The sequence below is a fragment of the Molossus molossus genome, unplaced genomic scaffold (assembly GCF_014108415.1).
Source record: "Molossus molossus isolate mMolMol1 unplaced genomic scaffold, mMolMol1.p scaffold_m16_p_9, whole genome shotgun sequence".
In the NCBI taxonomy this organism is placed as follows: domain Eukaryota; kingdom Metazoa; phylum Chordata; class Mammalia; order Chiroptera; family Molossidae; genus Molossus; species Molossus molossus.
Window position 1 is genome coordinate 57,613,248 of NW_023425403.1, and position 21,914 is coordinate 57,635,161.

The 21,914-nt window shown below is 37.1% G+C and overlaps 1 protein-coding gene across 1 annotated transcript in view; it reads left to right on the forward strand.

Moving 5' to 3' along the window:
• MYO16 (myosin XVI) overlaps positions 1-21,914 on the forward strand; it is a 422,200-nt gene that overhangs the window by 37,232 nt on the left and 363,054 nt on the right. The window contains exon 3 of the mRNA XM_036250228.1: positions 4,161-4,304. Within this exon, the coding sequence (XP_036106121.1) occupies positions 4,161-4,304 (144 nt within the window). The remainder of the gene's footprint in view (positions 1-4,160; positions 4,305-21,914) is intronic.

The following is a 21,914-nucleotide window of genomic DNA, read 5'->3' on the forward strand; positions in this document are numbered from 1 at the left end:
AGCCTCTGGCCACCGAGCACGTAACTCCAGCCGCCTTTGTTTTCCCAGAAGAGAAAGGGCAGGTGCTGCAAGAGTAAAGACCAGTGAGAAAATTAATCAGAGCCAAGGAAAATATGTCCTGTCCCTGGGGAATTTCTGGGGGGATGTGGAATGGGCGACATCCATACAGGACAGTGCAACAGGAAGCAGAGGGCCAAGTGAAGGAGCACAGTGGAAGCAAAGGGATGATGCTAACGGGAGAGAAAGGCTCATGTATGGATTTGAAGGAACCTGGGAGGCAGGTTCATTAAGAGGCTTGTCATCAGGGTAGACTTCCTGGGAGGGGGGTCCATGTAGTCACAAAGGGCTTTGTGCTTAGAAGGCCTTGTGCTTTGGTTTCATGTTCCGCTGTCACCATTTTGAAACACTTAGTAAGTCTGGAATAAGGGGCCCCACGTTTTCATTTTGTGCTGAGTCCCACACATCATCTAGCCAGTCCTTCTTGGCACTTCGAGAGGCAGAGGATGGTGCCAGGAGGAGCTGGAAGATACAGGTCCAGGCTGCAGGTGGAGCTAACTGGTGTCAGAGTGCTGCTGAGGGGGCAGAGTGCTGTCTAGCTACTTACTGGGCACTATCAAGTGCCCCCAGAAGAAATTGGCAACGTGATAAAGAACAATCTGAATTGGGACACAGATTTGTTAACTTGAAGAAAATTATTTTTAGGGAGAATTTAGTTTACTATCTAGCAATAATATTGTAAGAATATTGTAACAGGAATGTTCAACCATCATAATCTTTTCAGACAAGTGTGATTAGAGGGTATTTATTGCTGTCAAATTATTATTCATAATTCTCTGAAACGTGAATCTAAAAATGACATGACTTGAAAGGGGCTGATATCACTTTCAACACTCTATCTAATTGACTCTTTTTTGGTAAAAGACACTGAAAAGCCAAACCGTGGGTTTCTTTGAATTATAAATGCGGATTCCTGAAGTGCAGGTTGAGGATCTCTTGACAGGCACAGGAGGAAGAGGTCACATCTTTATTGATTATGCAGTGAGCTCTCAAAAAGATGAGAGTGGAATAGAAATTACTTTCATATGAATTTCCTAAAGGAAATTGAATCCAGGCTCCAAATTCCAAAACAATGTTTTGAGCTTTCTTTCTCTCGTTCTTACCTTATCAGTCCTTGTATCCAAACCTGCAGCTAGTGTGGATGGGGTCCCAGTTCTTACCAGCAGGGCCTGATAATAGTGATCTTTTGCTATACTGTTGCATACAATGTGAAACATCTGATAGCCAAAGATCCGAGTTCAAAACTGAAACTAATTTCTCAGACATCATGTTTGACACAGCCCTGGGTGCTTCCATGCATCCCAATGTGCATGCGTGCTCATAGCTCCCTTCATGGGGAACTTACACCATAATTTTGCATTGTACTCAGTGTATCTTCTTGAGACTGTCAGGTAATGGATACATATGAATATTCTTCAATGACTACATATTATGATTGTCAACCACAATTCCCACACCTTATGTTTTTAGTAAAGTTATCAGTTCAAATCTTTTGCCTAGTTTTTTAAAAACATTGGGTTGTCTTCTAATTACTAATTTTTGATATAATTAAATGATAACAAAACATAAATATCTACATAGTTCCCATTTCCATGCTATCAATCTGTTCGGTGTCAGATTTTTTTTTTTTTTTTTGAAGTTTTCCCATAGATGATCTATCTGTTCATTTAAAGTCATTTTTCTCTCTGTGTTTTATTTTGGTTTTTTAATTTTTTTTTTCTTTTCATTGATTTTTAGAGAGAGAGAAAGGGAGAGGAAGAGAGAGATGGAAACATCGATGAGAGAGAACATTGACTGGCCGCCTCCTGCATGTCCCCCACTGGGGACTGGGCCCACAACATGGGCATGTGCCCTGACTGGGAATCGAACTGGCGACCTCTTAGTGCATGGGTTGATGCTCAACCACTGAGCCACACCAGCAGGGCTCTCTGTGTTTTATTATGTATAATTGATATTACTGTTTTCAAGTTTATTAATCTTGTCTTCTGCAATATTTACTCAATTGTTAATTCTATCCGGTAGTATATTTTTCATTTCAACCACTGTGTTATCTCTAGAAGTAAAATTTGAGCCTTGTTACTATCTTCCATGTCTCCACTTACCATGTTCATTTAGTTCCCTTAGCTTTTTAAACATATGGAATATAGTTATAATCACAGTTTTTACACTCAGATTTGCTCATTCTAACAGGCATATAAATTCTGAGTTGGTTTCCATTCATCACTTTTTCTTCTCATTGTGTTTCTTATTTTCCTAATTTTTTGTATATATGATAATTTTTTTTTTTGGATGCTAGACATAGTCAATTCTGCCTTTTTGGGTACTGAATACCTTTGTATTTCTGTTAATAATCTTAAGCTTTGTTTTGGGGGCAGTTATGTTATTTGGAAGTAGTTTGGTCTTTTCAGACCTTGAATGTAATATTTTTTGGGTGGAAACACAACAGTTATTTTAAGGAAAGGATTTTCCCACCCTGGATGCAAGACACATCTGGTCTCTGCCCAATGCCCCCTAAATTATGAAGGCTACAGCCTGGCTGGTAGAAACAGGCATGATTCCTGGCAATGTATGAGCTCTGAGTCCTTCGTCGTTTCAGAGTGTTCTGTTTCTGACGTTGGGTAGTTTCCTAGATTGTATGTACTGATCATGATTCAGCTGAGTACTTGAGGGGGTCTCTGCAGTTCTCTTTCTGTGCAACTATTCCCTCTGCTCCTCTGCCCTGTGCACTCTAACCATCTGGATCTCTCTGGATCTTCAGTTCATTTTCCTCCTGACTGATATCGGTTAACCAGGATTCTGCTCTGTGTTCTGTAGCTTGGGAAGTCCCTCAAGGCAGTAAGTTGTAGTATCAGCAAGAGTAGGGCTACCTTGTTTACTTCTCAGCTCTCGGAGGCTACAATGTGTCTTTTTTTTATTTAGTAGTTTGGGGTAGGAAGGCAAATACAATTCCTGTTACTCAAAAGTGGAGGTCCTCCAATGAATGATTTTTACTTTTACCATTCAGTGAATAGGTAGATGTATTGGTTTGACAGTACTTCTGGTGGTATCATTGCTTTGTACACCTTTGGGGAAGATAATCTGTTTTGTGCATCCAAATTATATAAAAAGTGTATGTCTTACAACCCAGCAATTTTACTGATAGGCATTTTACCTATGAATAGGTCTCTTTTTTTTTACCTGTTTTTACTAATATGGATCTAACATTGATATATCATATGATGCAGATATGAAAAAGTCTTATACAAGGGCTAAATCTTTTCAGGGCCAGGTACAATATGAATATGTGTAACTCTACAAAAGTTATTAAATATTTAAGATGGCCATAGCAGTGCATTAAAGCAAGGGCAGGATGCATCTCCATGGATCCTACACCCATGAAGCCAGGTGTGACTTGTACATATAGTATTAATACATGTTTTAAATAGAAATAGTAAATAAAAATAAGAACAAAATAAGTTCCTGGAGGTTTTGATCTAGTATATTATGGAATATCTATAAAATATAATATTATGCAATCATTAAAACATGTTAGAAGTTTCTTCAATCATAACAGTTAACTTTTACAAGTGGCATGTTATGTAATGCCTAGTTGTCTTATGCAACTAGTGTGAAGATTATTTATGAGAATGTTGACAAATGAAGATGGAAAGACTGTGAAAAGTTTGGTCCATCTTGGAGGAAATAAAATGCTGAAACTTTATTCTTTTGGCAGGGTGAAACTATACATTTTTAAAGCAGAAGGTTCATGTGATTAAATCTGTATTTTAGAAAGATAATTCTGATAAACGCTCCAAGATTTTCTAATATTATCTATAAATGAAGAGGACCCAAGTAGTAAAATGTTTTTTTTCTCTTTATAATATTTGCCCCTTCTTCCTTATTTTTCTTCCAACTGCTCATGAGCTCAATTTCCCTTTAGGTCTTATATATGCCTTTTCTTGTAAGTTAGTTGAGAAACATGAATACATTCTTTCCCAGGTTAGATCCACCTCTAAATCTCTAAAATAGGCATTGGAATTTTCTATCTATGGGAATTTGGAATAAACTTACTCATAGCTTGTTAAAATATTGTATTTTCTTTTCTTTTTTTCCCTTTTCTTTAGTGTGCTCGCTATGATAATGCCTTCATTGCAGAGATCCTGATTGACAAAGGGGTCAATGTCAACCACCAGGACGAAGACTTTTGGACACCAATGCACATTGCCTGTGCATGTGATAATCCTGATATTGTCCTGCTCCTTGTATTAGTAAGTAAAGCAATTAAGTTGATAACCATTTGAAGATTTGATGGCATATAAAAGGCACATATTGCCTGGATGGTATGGCTTGAGCATCGACCCATGCACCAAGAGGTCACCAGTTTGATTCCCAGTCAGGCACCTGCCCAGGTTGTGGCCCCAATTCCCAGTGGGGGGCATGCAGGAAGCAGCCAATCAATGTTCTCTTTCATTGGTGTCTCTTTTGTCTCCTTCTCCCTTCCTCTCTCTCTAAAATCAATAAAGAAAAATAAAATAAAAAATTAAAAGGCTACATATTTATCTAGTAATATCACATAATATACAATATTTCAGTAGAGAGGGGGAAAAATGTGTGTATATGTCATGGCTTATTCACCTGAAATTACAAGATAGTTAGAGACTATGATTATGGGTTACATAATTTATAAAAAAAAATTGTGTTAATATCATGGCAGGTTCTCCTCCTGTTATTTTTTTCTTGGTTATTCTATGCCTTAATACTTCATAAGTCAGTCCTAACTAAAATGGTTGGATAATTGTATTTTTTTAATGCCTTCTACTAATTTTTAGTAAACTAGGAATATAGTAATAAGGAGGTGTGGCTTGTATTGAATCTTGTTCTCGTGATTATATCTAGTAAAGAAATATCTATGACATTTATATTATGAAAATAAAAATTTTAAGTGTAAATATCATTGGAAGTATTTGTTGTTTTCAATTATAGCTTAGACCCTGATATTGATCCTTATAAAATATTAGTACTTTTGTTAAAAAAAACCATGCCAGCGCCCGGCCGGTATTGCTCAGTGTTTGAGCGTCGACCCATGCACCAAGAGGTTGCCAGTTCGATTCCTGGTCAGGGCACATGTCTGGGTTGTGGGCCAAATCCCCAGTGGGGTAATGCTGTAGACAACCAATCAATGTTCTCTCTCCTTGATGTTTTTCTCACTCTCTCTCTTTCTTTCTCTCTCTCCTTCCCTCTCTCTTCCTCGCTCTCTAAAATCAATAAATTAAAAAAAATTTTTAAGTGAAAAATAAAACCAGAAAAACATGCCAGCACTTTAGAGATGCTCAGTGTATATTTGTTGAATACATAAATAAACACATAAATGAATGAATGGCAGGCCAGTGTTTGGAATTCAGCCTGCATTTAATATTACCATTCATTATTAACACATATCTAATAAAAACTCTCTTATAGCTACATTCATCTTTACACATGTTCTAGACTTCTTCATTCTACTCATTTTGTGCTATATTTAGAAGTACTTGCTTCTGCGCACAATGGTCTCAGTGTCTGATGCTGCTGCTTTTCTTTACCAGATAGAATTGAGAAATAGAAACTGGTTGTATTTCATGTGTAAACATAGATTTAAATTGATAATTGTTCAGCTGTTTGCATTTTTATGGCTTTACAATGCCAATTCTCACATCATAGAATGATCTGCCCATATATGAGAAGTTATGTATTTGATAGCTACTGTTATTCAGTGAACTTCATACGCTGATCACTGTCTTCATTCATTTATTTGTTGATCACTAATTTTTTAAACATAATTTCTTCTCTCAAGTAAATTACAGTTCATTTGTTAAACAGATATTTATTGAGTGACTTCTATGTTCTAGGTGCTACACAGTGAACAAAAAAGACATTTTATATTATAGTGTAATGGCAGAAACAAACAAAAGTTAGCAATGCAAATGTACCACCAAGAAATCAGATTAATGGATTAAGCAAGTCTGAGTAGCCTCATTGCCACTGTGTTATAGTCAGCCCACCATCCAGCCACAGAAATAATTTACTTACAAATAAATTTAGATTAAATACTTTGTCATGAACATTTTAATTAATGTAGAAATATGTTCCTGCTAACAACCTCAGAATCGAGATTTATTTTACTTAAATGCCATGGTGCATTTAGTCTTTCATGTTCAATATTCTTTAATTTTCCAAAGATTATTGATGAGTAAGAGAAACTGTGCACATTCACTGATTTGATAAATATTTGAAGACCTTCTATACCATACTAAGGGGTCAGCAGGGAGCAAAGGACGCAAAAATCTCTGACCGTTGGAGCTTACATTCTTCTGGGGAGAAACAGGGAAAAAATACATAAATGAATAAAATATATAGTTTATCAGCTAAGGAGAATTGTTGGAGGAGGCAAGGAGAATGAAGTAGAGGGAGTTAAGAAATAGTGTGATAGAGAAAGTGACATTTGAGCCATGAGCCTTGTGGGTACAGCAGGAAATGTGGGTGCAGCAGGTACTGGGCAGCAGTGCAAAGCTGTGTGATAGCATCTTGTGTTTGAGGAACAGCAAGAGACCAGTGCAGCTCAGGTGGAGGAGAGGAGGTCAGGGCAGGATGTGCAGTCAGAGGCCGTGGAGCTAACGAACCTACTACAAGGATGTTAGATCTACTTTTCCTGCAGGCGATTAAGGGAGCCACTGGAAGGTTTTGAGAAGAGATGCAGCAAGATTTGACTTACATTTAGATCACGTTGGCTGCTCTGTTGAATACAGACAAAGGGAAGGGAAAGGGAAGTATTAGGACATTTATTGGAAGCAGTTGCCACTATCCAGGCTGGACATGGTAGAGGTGGTGAGAAGTGGCCGTCATCTGGGCGTTTTGAAGATCAACTTTTCAGTATTTGGTGTGGAACTGGATGTAGGGCTTGGGAGAAAGAACAGGAGTCCCTTGAGGATGACTTCCACTTAATTTTGGCCTGAGAACTGGAGGGTTGGAATTTGGACTTGCTGAAATGCACAAGAGTATTATAACGAGGGAATAGGGTTGGGTTTAAAAATGAAGGCCTGGCTGGGGAGTGGGAGCAGGGTGGAGGAGGTCAATGAGGGAATAAGACGGGGACGTCTGTCATACTCTTAACAATAAAGATAATTAAAATGAATGACAAATATATTTTAGTCACATTTTTCAAGTTCTTCAGGAAGTCATTATCTATTAAAATGTCATTAAATTGCACAATGATTATTTATTGTGAGTTTTTGTTAAGTAAAGATGTATATGTGTATGTTACCAATGCATATAAAACAGCATTAGAACATTGCTATTTTAATTGAATCGCAAATGCTTTATGTTTTGGAGTAGGCATAGCTATTGTGAATATTGTCAGTACTTTTGCCAAATGATCTGCAAAGCTAGCAGATACTAATAATTAACTTTTTACAGTCTTCCCTATCGGTTGGGTACTTTTATATATGCATTATAATTATTTCAGGTAGTCCTCATACAATCATATTATTATTGTGCTAGCTTTTTCTGCTTTTTGTAAGTGAGGCAACATATGCTGAGAGGCTCATCTACAGGCTGAAAGCCAGTCAGAAGAGTCAGAGACAAGATTTGACCCCGTGGAGGTCAGCTTCAGACCTTAAACCTCCAACCAATCTGCTCTGTTGCCATATCGCTTATAGAATTCATACTGAGCTGACAGTCATCAAAGGGGACCAATGAGATCATGATTTTATTATCATATTATACATATCCCATAATATAGCTCCCTGAGTTATTTAGAATTAGGGAGGACAGTTAAGAAATATACACAGAGTTGATTTTCATTATTTATGGTAAGCTATACTGGGTGGGACAAAAGTAGATTTATAGTTGTTTGTATGAAAAATAATACAATAATTAATAAATAATACCGGAATAAACTGTGTTTTGCATACTCACCAGTGTCAACTTACTTTTGCCCCACCCTGTATTCTATAAAGTCAACCGGAAACACTGAATTAGTGAGTTGAATCATTGCTCTCAGGGGAAATACAGTGTTAAGTTCCGCAAGCCTCTGGTCACAATACATTCTCAACAGATCTGTACGGTTTGTCTTGTGGGTGTTTCTGTTTAAAGACACCTTATTTAATATATTGTCAATTCATATCCATTAAACTTGAGGCCAGTAACACTATCACTCGTGCTTGAACAAAGCGTATCTAACACACACACTTTCTATTAATGCTCATCACAGCCATCTTGTGTTAGGAACACTAGAAAGCAACTTAGCGTTGTGCTTGGGAACCATCTGAAACAGTGGAATCACCAGCAAAAAGCTCAAAGATTCGGGAAAAGGTGGCACGAAATTGATTGCAATAAAGACCTTTGTTTACACCGTGAGAGCTGAAACGGAAATCAGAGTATTGCCTTGTTGGGCCTCAGCTGCACACCTGCACATTGAGTGATTAAAACTTTCCACCACTCTGCAGGTGCGATGACCATGGAAATGCCATGAGGAATGATTTTCGTATTGAAAATAAATCTCAGCAAGTAGGTAGATTCGCAGATGTGAAATCTGTGAATAATGTGTATTGACTGTATTTCTTGCTAAGCAAAACAATCGATATTTTTTTGAATTTTAGGTAATAAAAATCATCTAAATTCAGTATATTTTAGGAATTGGGATTATCAAAAAAAAATGATGCATTTCTATAATGTTTTCAAAATTTAGACAAAGAAGCCTCATTATTATTTTTACAGTTTCCATCATATAATTGAATAGGGTTTTGCAGTTTTCTAGAAATTTTATAAATGTCTCTCTGGGAATACAGAGCATTCCCATGATGTAAGAAAGAGACTTAATATATAATCCTTATTTTTATATAAAGAAGACCAATATCAGAGAGGTTATGTACTGTAGTAAAATCCCAAATCTAACTGTTTTGACTCTCAATAAAATGTTATTTTAATGCCTTATAATTTTTATATTTAACATATAATTGTATGTTATACATTATTATTATACGTTTATTAACTCAGAATTTTTTCACTTAATTATTTGACCATCTCCATATATGCATTTTAAATTTTATGTTCTGCATTATCCAGTTTTAAAAATATTTTCTAATTTGCTGCCATATTTAAACACCACTCCATAACTCCATTTATTTTCTAGTTCCCAAAAACAAGAATTCCACTGTAATTTTCTATTTCCCAGATTTTAAGAAGCTTTCGGTTATTCAAGAATAAATCATAAAGGCAGAAATGTGATTCACTCAAAACATGTCAGGTTTTGTTCTTTTGAAAACCTTGACATCATATTTATTGCAATATTATGTATACATATATGTATTCTAGCATGTAGTATCAATGCATCTGTGCCTTGAATAAGTGCTTTTAAAATGTCTTTAGAATCTATTCCATCACCTGCTGGGAAGTGAACAATGGACTTTCCTCTGCTGTTTTGCACTATGTGGTCTCTGAATAACCTTGCTCAGTTCTCACTTCTTTGCTGATATATCTTTGAATTAAAGATTTTCATAGAGCTGCAGCATGCTAGATCTGAATTTCCACATTAGTTTTTCCATTTGCCCACAGTTGCTAAGTTACTCGGTTCTGTTAGCAGTGCTGAAGCTGTGATAAATCTGCACACTGTAACAGTTCATTGCATTTGAACTACAAGAAGCACATTTTTTATTTTGACATTAATTATTTTGAAAGAAAAATAATTTAATTGAGTGAAATACTGTATGATATTTGTATTGGGGAAAATGATTACCTGTGTTCCTGACTAGTCATCTCAGACTTTTTCTCTCTCCTATTGAAAATTTGGGGCAGATATGATTGGATACATATCATGGAGCCATTTCATAAATTTTACTATTATACAGAACTTCAAGAAATGAGTAATGATAAATGAAGGATAAAGTGTCACTTTAGTTAGTTTCATTTTTTTGAAGGGTGAAAGGCAATAGTGAATTGCTGAATTATATATGACATATCATGGGGAGACCTTTTAAAATATTTTCACTCTTTGTAATCAAAAGGTTTAGGAGGAAATATTAGCAAATGGATAACCATTTACTAAGCGATGCTCAGTAATGTCTTTATCATTCTTTCACTTAAGTAACAATGGAATAAGCTGGAAATTGCAGTGCATATTTTCTCAATCCTTGGCCTTTTTTGTGTTTGAACATCTGATGTTAGTAATTATATTGCTTGTTGGATGAAGTGTGTCATGGACTGTGTCTAATGGGCACTGTGGAACTAGATCACTTTTATGGGTTCTGCAGGCAATTGCCGTAACCCAGAAATTTTGTCATAACTGAACTAAGAAATGATATTTCAAACGTGTGTTACCTAGTTTGTGTTGGGAGGCTTAAATTGATAGATCAAAAGTAAGCCATTCCAAAACTTCATTCATTAGTTACTTAGACTATTCTTGGATTACATACTACTATAAATTATGCTGTTTAGTTCTAAATAATCCTCTCCATCACTTTGATTTGTTAAATGTTAAGAGATAGGGTACCCTGTTATTTTTCAGCAGGTTATATTTCTCCCTAGAAAATGAGCTATAAATCCAAATGGTTCAAAGTATATGTGATTTTCCAGTGAGAACTATGGCAGAAGAACTGAGCTAAGAGTCACTACCAACTTGTATGTGCTTGACCACACGCTATTTACTGTCGTTCTCAGCAGTTGATCTTGACTTCAGCCTCACTGGGAACATTGCAGTCTTCAGGCTGATTGCCTTCAGCTTTCTACTAACAAACTATTGATTTTTTTTCTATTTATTGTGTCTTTGTTTTATTTTTAAAGAGTGCTTATTCTTCTTTATAAGCTAAATTCTCCCACACCCTCTCTTAGATTCTATTAATTGTCAGCTCTCTAAGTATTTCTCTTCCATCCTTTATTCATCCTTTATGTTCATAGCAATTCTGTTAGCCATTATAAAAATGTATAGTTATGTCCTAGTATATCCAATTGATTAAAAGTAAGGAAAAAAGATGAAATTTTTCTCTTAATTGCTACCCATGGACTTTGTCATTTTCACTGCCAAGCTCCTCTGAAGAACAGTATGCTTTTGCTGACCTCAGCTTATCGCCCCTTGGATACTGTTTCATCCAGGCAGTCTGGCTTCTGTCCACGCAAACTCCTCAAAACGGCCCTTGCCCGGAACATTGCTGATACACGTCTTTGGGGTGAAGTCAGTGGCACAGTCCATTTTTTATCCCACTTCATGCTTCTCACTTGACCTGAAGGCAAGATGATCAAAGAAGGAAATTGGGCAGATGTCCATTTTGTTTTACCCCAGGTTGTATTTTTGGGGCGAATGAGAGTAAGACTTTGAAGGAAGCTGCTCCAGTTGCTCAGCCCTGTTGGTGGCCACTGATCCTAAGAGCTCCTCAGTCTCCCCCCCTCCCCCGCCAGCTTTATTGAAGTACAATTGACAAATGAAATTGTATACATATTTTAAGAGTATAATATGATTTAAGTATACTTTGTGAAATGATTACTACAATCAGGTTAAATCAACATCTGTCTCCTTACACAGTTACTATTATTAGGTCTTCTGTGTGCCAGGTGCTGTGCTTGCTCCTGAGAAGACATGAGTGACAGGAGAGACAGGGTCTCTGGCCTTAAAGATTAATGCTCGTATGTAGCAGAGAGTAAAAAAAAAAATGAGCATAAATACTAATTTATAACATACATCAAATCTTAGCTTCCCGTGAAGGCTGTAATAGTTACGGTAAGTAAATGATACTCTGGAGGCTCAAGGAAGGGGGAGCCTGACCTCACTAGGGGGCACTGGACAGCAGTAGAGAAAGACTGAGGGGGCACTAGACTGAGGCACTGCCTTTGGGAAAACATGATCTAAAACCCTGGTAAGTGACTGTGAGTGTAGCATGGCAGTGATGGGAATGAAGCACATGTTGATGATACTATTTTGAAGGTGAAATTAAGAGTAATGTTGATATTTTTAATGTAGGAGTTAAAGAAGGGGGGGTTAAAAATGACTCCTAGCCTTCTGTTTCTGGGAAATTGGGAGAATTGGGAGGGATGGTGCAATATACCAGGAAAGCAAACACCAGTGGAGAAGTGTTGTTTATGTGACAGGGCCATGTGTTCCTTTTTAACATACTAAGGTCAGGATCCCGAGAAGACTTCCTCCTGGAAAAGTCTAGGAGGCAGCTGGTCCTGGAACTCAGGAGAGAGAGGAAAGTTTCATTTGCGTACATATCGTAACAGAAGCCCTTGAGTAAATCAGATCAACGTGTGAGAATGTGAAGTCTGTAAAAAAGAAAGGACATTTGAAAGAGGGTGCCAAGTAAACCAACTGAAGGATTGTCAGAGAAATAGGAGGCTGCAATGAGGACTGGAGAAGAGAAGCCGTACAGAGAAGGGAAGCCTGAAGCCGTACTGCTATGAAAGTCAAGGGCAGAGTGAGGTTTCCTCGTGGCCATGGGAGAGCTGTAGTTAACGGGAGCCACCAGTCATTTGAACATGGGAAAGCAAACCCGAAGAAAGTTGCAAACTACATCCCTAGTTCAAATGCAAGGGCACAGGAAACCTTTTGTGGTTCCTCTTCATGTGCACAGCATGTAGGTTTACAAATAAATAATACAGTAATTAATAAATCATGATGCAAGGATGAACTTTGTGTTTTGTGTGCTCACAACTGGAAACCTACTTTGGCCCACCCCATATAAAAGATTACAGTGGGAGACATTAAAACTGTGATGAACATTCTGGACAAAAGAAAGAAAAATAATATAGGCACTAGTACCATAAGACACTCACGATAAATTGCACATGGAGGCCATTAACACAAGGTATTAAGGGACAGAAAGTATCAACTACCCATTTTTCAGTTTGTTGGTAAATAGACCTGGAAAAGGCTGCATTTTCTGGGCAGATATGGAGAGTTCAGATTAGCAACATTGCCTTTATGAGAATCAGAGGGAACAGACTGGTATTGGAGAGTGATACATTGAATGATAATAGGTAGGAGGGCACTGGCTTCTTCATCCAAGATCTTTAGCAATAAATATTTACTAAGTGGTTAGTGTGCTTTCCACAAAACCATTTTACTAGGCTAAATGAGTGGGCTTAGAAAATACAAGTGACTTGAAATTATGTTCAATTTACCCTAACCATATGTGACTCGACTAAACTAGAGCTGTGATTTCTTTCCTTAGCTTTTTTTCAGAAACACTCAGTAGGCTTCTGACAAAATTGTATCTTTTTAATCTGTCATCTAGATCGTCAGTTAGATCATCGTTAATTTGTCTCAAATTTTACTCCTCACCCTTGAATTTAGTAGATTTGAAACTTGCCGTGGACCCACAAGAATGGTCATGTGTTTTGCATCTTGTTCCAGAGTTTTGCTCATTGTTTGTCTTGAAAATATTTTTTCAGTATGAATATCATACATGTTTACTGTAGGAAATTGAAACACACCAATAAAAAAATTTCAAATTGCTAATAATTTCATCACATAGAGAAAATCACTGAGTTTGTTTTGATTTTGATGTATTATTTAATTCCTCTCCCCTTTCCTTCTTCCCCACACGTGTAATATCTACACAGAATTTAACCAATACCATATTTACATCTTGGTAGCCTATATATTTATATGTGTTTTTCGGCATGTCTCCATGCCTTAAAATACTCTTCCACATTTTGGTTTTTAATAATAAGCAGTTGCAACATACAAATATCATTAATTAATTATTTTCCTATTTTAGACATTTTATATAAATTTTTACTACTTTTTGTTGTTGTTTTTAATCCTTGCCTGGGGATATTTTTCCATTGATTTTTAGATAGAGTGGAAGAGAGGGAGGGAGGTGACAGCAACACATCAATTGGTTGCCTCCTGCATGACCCCAACCTGGGCCAGGGATCCAACCTGCAACTCGGGTACATTCCCTTGACTGGGAATTGAACCTGTGACCCTTCAGCCCTTGGGCCAATGTGCTAATTAACCACTAAGTTAAACTGGTCAAAGCAAATTTTCACGATTTTTTTCTGTATTTATGATACTCTATATTATTTCATGACTATGGCAATAAATATCTCATGACATAAATGTTTTTATTTTTGCCATTATTTCTTTTCACTTGAGATTTTTATCTTCCAAACATGCCCATATTTTAAAAAGTCAGTTTTATAAGGCTGGTTGGAAATGTTATCAATAGCTTATCTATTTCCTTTCCTTTAATCCTTCTTTTGAATTTTTCTTCTCAGATACAACCACTTTCAACTGTTCAAGATGATTCTTCTAGTTTTTATATCTATTTCTTGCTAAATATATCACTACCCCTTGATTTTTCATCTTGAGACTGAAAGATGGAAATTCAGCTCTCTGTTCACACTCTCCCAACCCCATTAGATCGTACACTCTGCCCATTCGCCCATCATCCCCTTATCATCATGCCAAACTTTTGTCATGTCAGTATCAGAGATTTCTTTATATGACTGTAAGCGCTATTCACACCTTAGCCACTTGGAATTCTATGATTACCTTTTTTTAAAATCCTCACCCAAGGATACTTTTTTTCCATTATTGTTCAGATAAAGTGGGAGGGGGAGAGAGGGAGAGAGAGAGAAACATCGATGTGAGAGAGACACATTCATTGATTGCCTCCCGCAAGACCCCAACCAGGGCCGGGGATGAACTGCACCTAGGTACTTGCCCTTGATTGGAACTGAACCTGTGACTCATTGGTCTGTGAGCTGACGCTCTAACCGCTGAGCCAAACCAGCCAGGACTATGATTACCTTTTCTTTCTTACATATTTTATTTACTTGACATGGTTTGTCATTTAGCACTGCAGCAATGCTACACGTAGAGCTACATACCCCACAGTAACTAAAAGGTCTGAGCCGGCGGGAGATCACATCCACACCGCACGGCCAATGCAGAGCAAAATGGCTTTACTGCATGTGCCTGGGTGCAGGCGGGCTGAGCCTAAACGGGTTCAGCCTTGAATAACAGTTGAGGTGTAGGTTATATACTCTACTTTTAGCCTCTGGCAGTTCCTGCTGACGTACTTTGCCTGGCCCATTGTTTTGTAGTTGTACTGGTCTGGTATCTCGTCCTGTATCTGCTGGGTGATTCATTGTCTTTCGAATAATCCAGATAATCCTTATCCATACTCAACAGAAGGCCAAGCAAAGGTCATGCAAGCAACACAATTTTTCAGTTTCCGCCTTTTGCAAGCTTTTACCTTTACCCTTTAAAATGTTACTCACCCTTTCATTAACAATTACTGACTTCAGGATGTTTACAGAAAGAACTGTGAAAATTTGCTCTAATATAATTTCAACTGTTACAACAATTTAAATGGTTGTAATACAGTAGGTTTAAAATTGTGTATTTCCATAAATATTTGTAATCATTAAAATCTCAAAGTACACTTTAATCATAATAAGGGCTTGATACATATTTCTTTAATGAATAAATGGATTCCCCATGTGTGTGGCCTCCTATGTTATCTGCCCCAAATGTAGAACCTGAAGGAAAGCTACATGCTTCTGGTTTTCTTTCTCTGCTTAAACAATGGACTCAAGGACAATAAGAACAGCTTATGCCAAGGCTTTGGGTCCTTCCTTCTCAGCCTGCTCACTGGTGGTTATCAGGGGTAGTTCACTCTGTTTCAGGTTTCCGCTGGTACACACTCTACCTGACAGCCTCTCTTTTTGACTGGATGTTTGCTGAGTTTGTGGAAAGAGGTCATGATTCAATGGCTAAGGGTAGAGAGATTTAAGAGTTTCTTCACCAGTTCCTTTTGGTGGCATAAATATTTCAGAATGAGAGGTGTCGTTTTATGAATAATTCTTATAAAATAACATTCCTGTTAATTGCCCAATTCAACAATAATAAAGAATTTTAAAACGAGGCAGGATAGAGAGAGTAGGTACTTCACAAGAACATGTGCATCTGTTATTCTTGGCTGCATTTGATTGCCCTGTCGGGGCAGTATCTACAACCTTTTTTTTTTTTTTTTGCAGGGATCTCAGTTCATTTGGTGGGGGATTCTTATCTATTTGCTTATATTTTTATAAATACAGTTTACTATCTTTGTTCTGATTTGTTTGAAGGTTTAGCAGTTCTTTGGAGTTTGTCCTTGCAGACAAGGTCAGAATCGTGAGAAATTTTTCTTTGTTTTTTGTTTCTCATATAATTGAGTATATGAGCAATAGGGGAAGCTCTGCAGTGCTTTCTTCAGTCACTGGGTGGGAGACAGATTTTCAAAAACCTAAGTAGTAAATTACTTGGAAATAAAGGAATTAGACACATTGTTTTTGGAGATCTCTTTCAGAGGTACCTGCAAGTTTCCACTTCGTCTTTTATAAGTACATTTTGTTACATCTGGTCTGATTTTACAAACAGATTCATGAAGTGTTCCCTTATACACCTCAGGGCATGTTGCATTTTTTGAATAGTAGTATGAATAGAGGGCATTCTGTTATGTTTCTGGTCTGTTACAAATACTGCACTCAAACATTTTAATGCTGTGCCTGTGTATTCTGTGAATGACATTTTATAAGTATTTTTTGCTTAAATGCTTTTATCGTTTCTTTGTTGTTTTGTCAAACAAATTGTATGGTAAGAGTGAAGAGAAGAAAATAAATAATCAAATCCCATCTACCATCTTCAGTATTTTAAGGAGCTCTGGGAGGAATTTCCCTTCTCCTTTTCCTACTATTTCATTCTGTACCATTCTTTTAAGGATTTGAATTCTTTTTTCTTTTTTTTTAATCCTCACAGGAGGACGTTTTTGCATTTATCTTCAGATAGAGCAGGAGGGAGAGAGGAGGGAAGAGAGAGAGAAAGAAACATCAATGTGAGAGAGACACATCGACTGGTTGCCACCCACACAACCTCATCCGAGGCCGGGGACAAATTGCAACCAAGGTAGGCGCCCTTCACGGGAACCACACCCAAGACTCTCCAGTCTGAGGGCCAACGCTCTAACCACTGAGCCAAACTGGCCAGGGGTAAGGATTTGAATTCTTAAACTTAGCTGAAAATTGTGCTGGCAGAGAAGGATGGGTGATTTAATATACGATAGTTCGTGGTTGTCTTTGCAGATAATTCATTTTATATGATGCTCTTGCTCTTCCAGCTACTTTGGTTAGTATAGATGCAAGTTACTGAGTGCCTGCTGTATGTCAAGCACTGGGCTGGGTACTGAATAGGCTTATGCTGAAGATATTTGTAATAAAATAAATACTATCAGTTGGCTCCATTTTGTAAACTGAAGGGCAGAATTAGGTGGTTTGACCGTGGACATAAAACCAGCGAGCAGTAACCCCGTACACAGAGCCAGGCTTTTCCCACCAGAAGCCTTGTTCCTTTTCATTGTTCCGAGGGACGTCACGTCCCCTTTCCTCCGCTTCCTGCCGCCTCTAACTCAAAGGCTCCCTTATCTTTTCTGTTCTCTATTTCACAGTTCTCTGAGTTCTAATATTCCACTTCCCATTGTCTAATAGTTTCACCAAACTCACTACCTTAATGAAAGAAGATAGTGGAAAATACATAATTACCATTTTGTGGACTTTCATATAAAACGCCTCATTTAGATTTTTTTTTCTTTTTTTTTATCCTCACCCAAGGACACTTTTTGCATTTATCTTCAGACAGAGCGAGAGAGAGAGAGAGGAAGGAAGAGAGAGAGAGAGAGAGAGAAACATCGATGTGAGAGAGACACATCGAGAGGCGGTCACCCACACAACCCCAACCGGGGCTGGGGCAAACCGCAACCGAGGTACGTGCCCTTTTCGGGAACCGAACCTGAGACTCTCTGGTCCGTGGGCCGATGTTCTAACTGCTGAGCCAAACTGGCCAGGGCAGGTTTCCCAGAGCACTTGAAAAAATAATGTAGAAAAGAAATACAAATAGTTAAAAATTTATTAAGGAATAGAGACCTTTTTCTATAATTAAAACTGCTAATTTAAAAATAGTTCTAATCATGCAATATATGTGTGCATGAAGGTATTGCATTGAACACCTTACACTTTCACTGTGCTATATTTCAGTTATATCTCAATAAAGCTGAAAGGAGAAAAATAAATGAAAATAATAGAGCTCTAATTTCAAACAAGACATTGAGCATTTGTACTCACATGCATTTGACATTCTATATTTTATTCCATTCCGGGAGACAGCAAACTCTGTCCCATGGACCAAATCTGGCCCATTGTCTTTTTTTGTATGACCCATAAATTAAAATTTTACTTTTTAAAATGGTTGAAAATATCAAAATAAGAATAAAATTTTGTGAACTGTGGAATTATATAAAACTCAAATTTCAGTGTCCACAATGAAAGTTTGTAAGAAAAAAAAAAAAAGAAAGAAGTTCTGAGGTATAAAATTATCAGTGATAAAACTATATAAATTATGTAATTTAATAGTATTAGTCATTTTTAATTTATTCACATAATTATTTCCTGAGCACATATAGAATACTAGATAGTGTAATAAATTCTAGAGATATACCAGTATCAAAATAGTTTCTCTCATAGAGTGTAAAATTTAGTGTCCAGTAGTGTTAATAAATGTGTGTTTAAGACATTGTATCATAATCCTAATCATAACTGTGAGAAAATTAGAACAGAGCAAGGTAATGTAAAGTGATAAATTTGTTGAGAATGGGGACTTTTAGATAAGTAATTCTAGGGATAAAGATGTAAAGAAACAGACATTGCAAGATGCCCCAGAGGGGACTATTTCAGGCAGTTGGACCAGCAGTTGAAATGTCAGTGGGAACAATGCATGTGTGAGGGACATCCAGAAGGTCTGTATGAGCAGAGGCGATTGAGCAGGAGGACAGTGGAAGGGAAGGGTTGGAGAGAAGCAGAGGTGGATGACATGTATACTGGGAAGACATGAGAAAGAATTGAGACAATCTCTGGTCTCATAATACACATCCCATGTCCTTAAAAAGAAGCTTGCAAAATACTAATCACATACTTCTCACCTTATTAAAATAATTGCTTTTATGTTTCATACTAGTTTGGAATAACTTTCACTTTTCCTACTAGCATATGAATCCAAAAAGTTCTACAAAAGGAAAAACCATCTATAATTCAAAAGCATGAAACATCCACTCACATTATTTTTCTGTTTTTCCTAACTTGTTAGATGCCAGTATTTCTATATTTAAATGGAATTGTTTGTGGCAATATATTTGATGACTATGTAAATATTTCATTCCTTATTAACCATTTTCTTTAGGTTTAGTATCCCTTGATGACTCTCATCTGAATCTGAATCAGTTATTACTCTAATGAATGGTAAATTCTAACTTTATCATTATTCCATACTTATTAACTGCTATTATATTACAAGGAAGAGCTTTTTCTTCTCCCCTGTGTTCAGGTATTCATTTATTTATTGATACTTGAACTCATGCATTCTTAGCTGCAAGTTTACATTGCAGAATACAAAAATTCACCTTAACCAGGTGATGAAACTTATGGGACCAAGGGACAGCATGTGTCTTCTGATGTGATACAATGGGAAGAACACACTGTCCCCTCTGGTTTTCCTGCCAAAAATCTTATTGTAAGGACATATCAGAGAAGATCTTAAAAGAAACGACAGAGGAACTGTTCCAAATTGTAAGAGACTAAAGAGAAAGGACAGCTGAATTCACTGGCTGACCTTGGACTACATCCTGATCAGGGGAAAATAATTATCAAGGGTGTAATTTGGAAAATTAATGGTATTTGAATATGGACTGTGATTTAGATAATAACATTTATTAATGTTAAATTTTTCTAATTTTCATAACTTTTGTGCCAGATAATATCTTTGTTCTTATGAAATACATAGTAAAACAGTTAGGGGTAAAGGGACAGGTATCTGTGACTCAATTTTAAGTGATTCAGGAGAAATAAAGAGAGAGAGAGGAAAAAAGGGAGGGAGGGATGGAAGGAAGGAGGGAGAGGGAAAAACAAATAATTGGTAAATTTGGACAAAAGATAGAATATTAAGAATATTAGTTTCCTAGGGATCCCATAATAAAGTACTGCAAACTGAATAGCTTCAAACAATAGAAACGTGTGGTCTCACAGTTCTGGAGGTCAGAAGTCTGACATCAAGGTGTCAGCAGGGCCGTGCTCCCTCTGAAACCTCTAGGGGACCTTCTTTGTTTCTGCAAGCTCCTGGCAACATCACCCCAGTCTGCAGCCATCTGCACATGCCCATCTTCTCTCTGTGTCTGAAAAATCACATAGTGGATGCTTACATCAGTAGATGACACAAAAGAACATATATGCACAACCCACAGACACAGACAACAGGGTGATGGCCAGAGGGAAGGGTGGGGCAAGGGCTGGGTGGAGTGGGCAAAGGGGCAGGGGGGAGGGGCGGTGAGGGCTGTTGTAAAAGTGTAAACAATAGAATAAATAAGTAGCTTGAAAACTGCTAAAGAAAAGAGGGAGATGTACTAAGAACATTTAAAAAAAGATATTGAAGAATATCAAGTCTTAGAAAAGAAAATATAATAATTTAGAACATAGGACACCAGTCATATTGGTTCCTTCGGCTTGGCATCATCTGAACTGAGCTAATTATGTCTACAGTGATCCTGTTTCCAGATAAGGTTACGTCCATAGCTACTAGGGTTAGGACTTCAACATTGCTTTTTGGGGCATGCAGTTCAGCCCAAAACAGGTATACAGTTCTTTGTTACTCTTGCAACTTTGAGTGAACCTGAAATTATGTCAAAAGAAAAAAGTCACCAAAAAGTATTAGTATATAGAGAGTGGTATTTTTTTAACTAAAATGCCAGTAGGTACCTTTAATGAAAATTTAATTATTAATGTGTTAGACTCTAACACATTAGAGTAAGAATGTGGTTCTCAACTTTCCTAATGCTGCGACCCTTTAATACAGTTACTCATGTTGTGGTGACCCCCAACCATAAAATTATTTTTGTTGCTACTTCATAACTGTAATTTTGCTACTGTTATGAATCGCCATCAGAAATATGTGTTTTCCGAAGGTCTTAGGCGACCCCTGTGAAAGGGTCGTTTGACCACCAAAGAGGTCGCAACCCACAAGTTGAGAACCACTGGTTAGAGAATTATTACTAAATCAAACAATTGTTAAATATATTCAGTGATACTAAATTGTTACATAATGTAAAAGAATATTTAATTGTTCATATGTCACCTCATAGGCAGTAAATGAGATTCCTGTTCAGGGGCAATGATATATTTGAATTCCATTTCCAGTACTCCAGGAACATAGTTTAGGACAAGTTGGAAGCTGGGTGGCCTCCCGGTGTGCATAATTAAAGAGGAAATGAGATTAGAGATCCCAGTGAGAACTAAACAGTCCTCAATTACAGAAAACATTGGAGAAGTTTCTGTTGATTTTGCATATATAGCATTGATTACTTTCATTTCCTTGATGAAAATCAATCACTCTGTGACTGATTGATTTTCTTGAAGCCAAGCTGAAGTACTTGCCTCAGAGTGTTTATTGTACAAAGATATTTTTTGTTGACTTGTTCTTACGAATGCTAGTTTTACTTAATTTGGAATTTCTCCTTTTAGTTAGACAAAGGATAATCACTACTGTCAGTATTAGGAATTTGACATCTGCTGATTAGTGTAGGAATATAAAACCAGGACAATCTCTCTTTCTCTCTCTCTCTCTCTCTCTCTCTCTCTCTCTCTCTCTCTCTCACACACACACACACACACACACACACACACACCCTTAGGGCTTAGGGCATCAAATATAAATGAGTTCTTTTGGTTCATGAGAAAAGTATGTATACCTGCCATCTCCTCTCACTCTCAGTATCCTTTTTACACACCCAATTCCTGATTCATATGATTTTATAAAGGACAACGTTCAG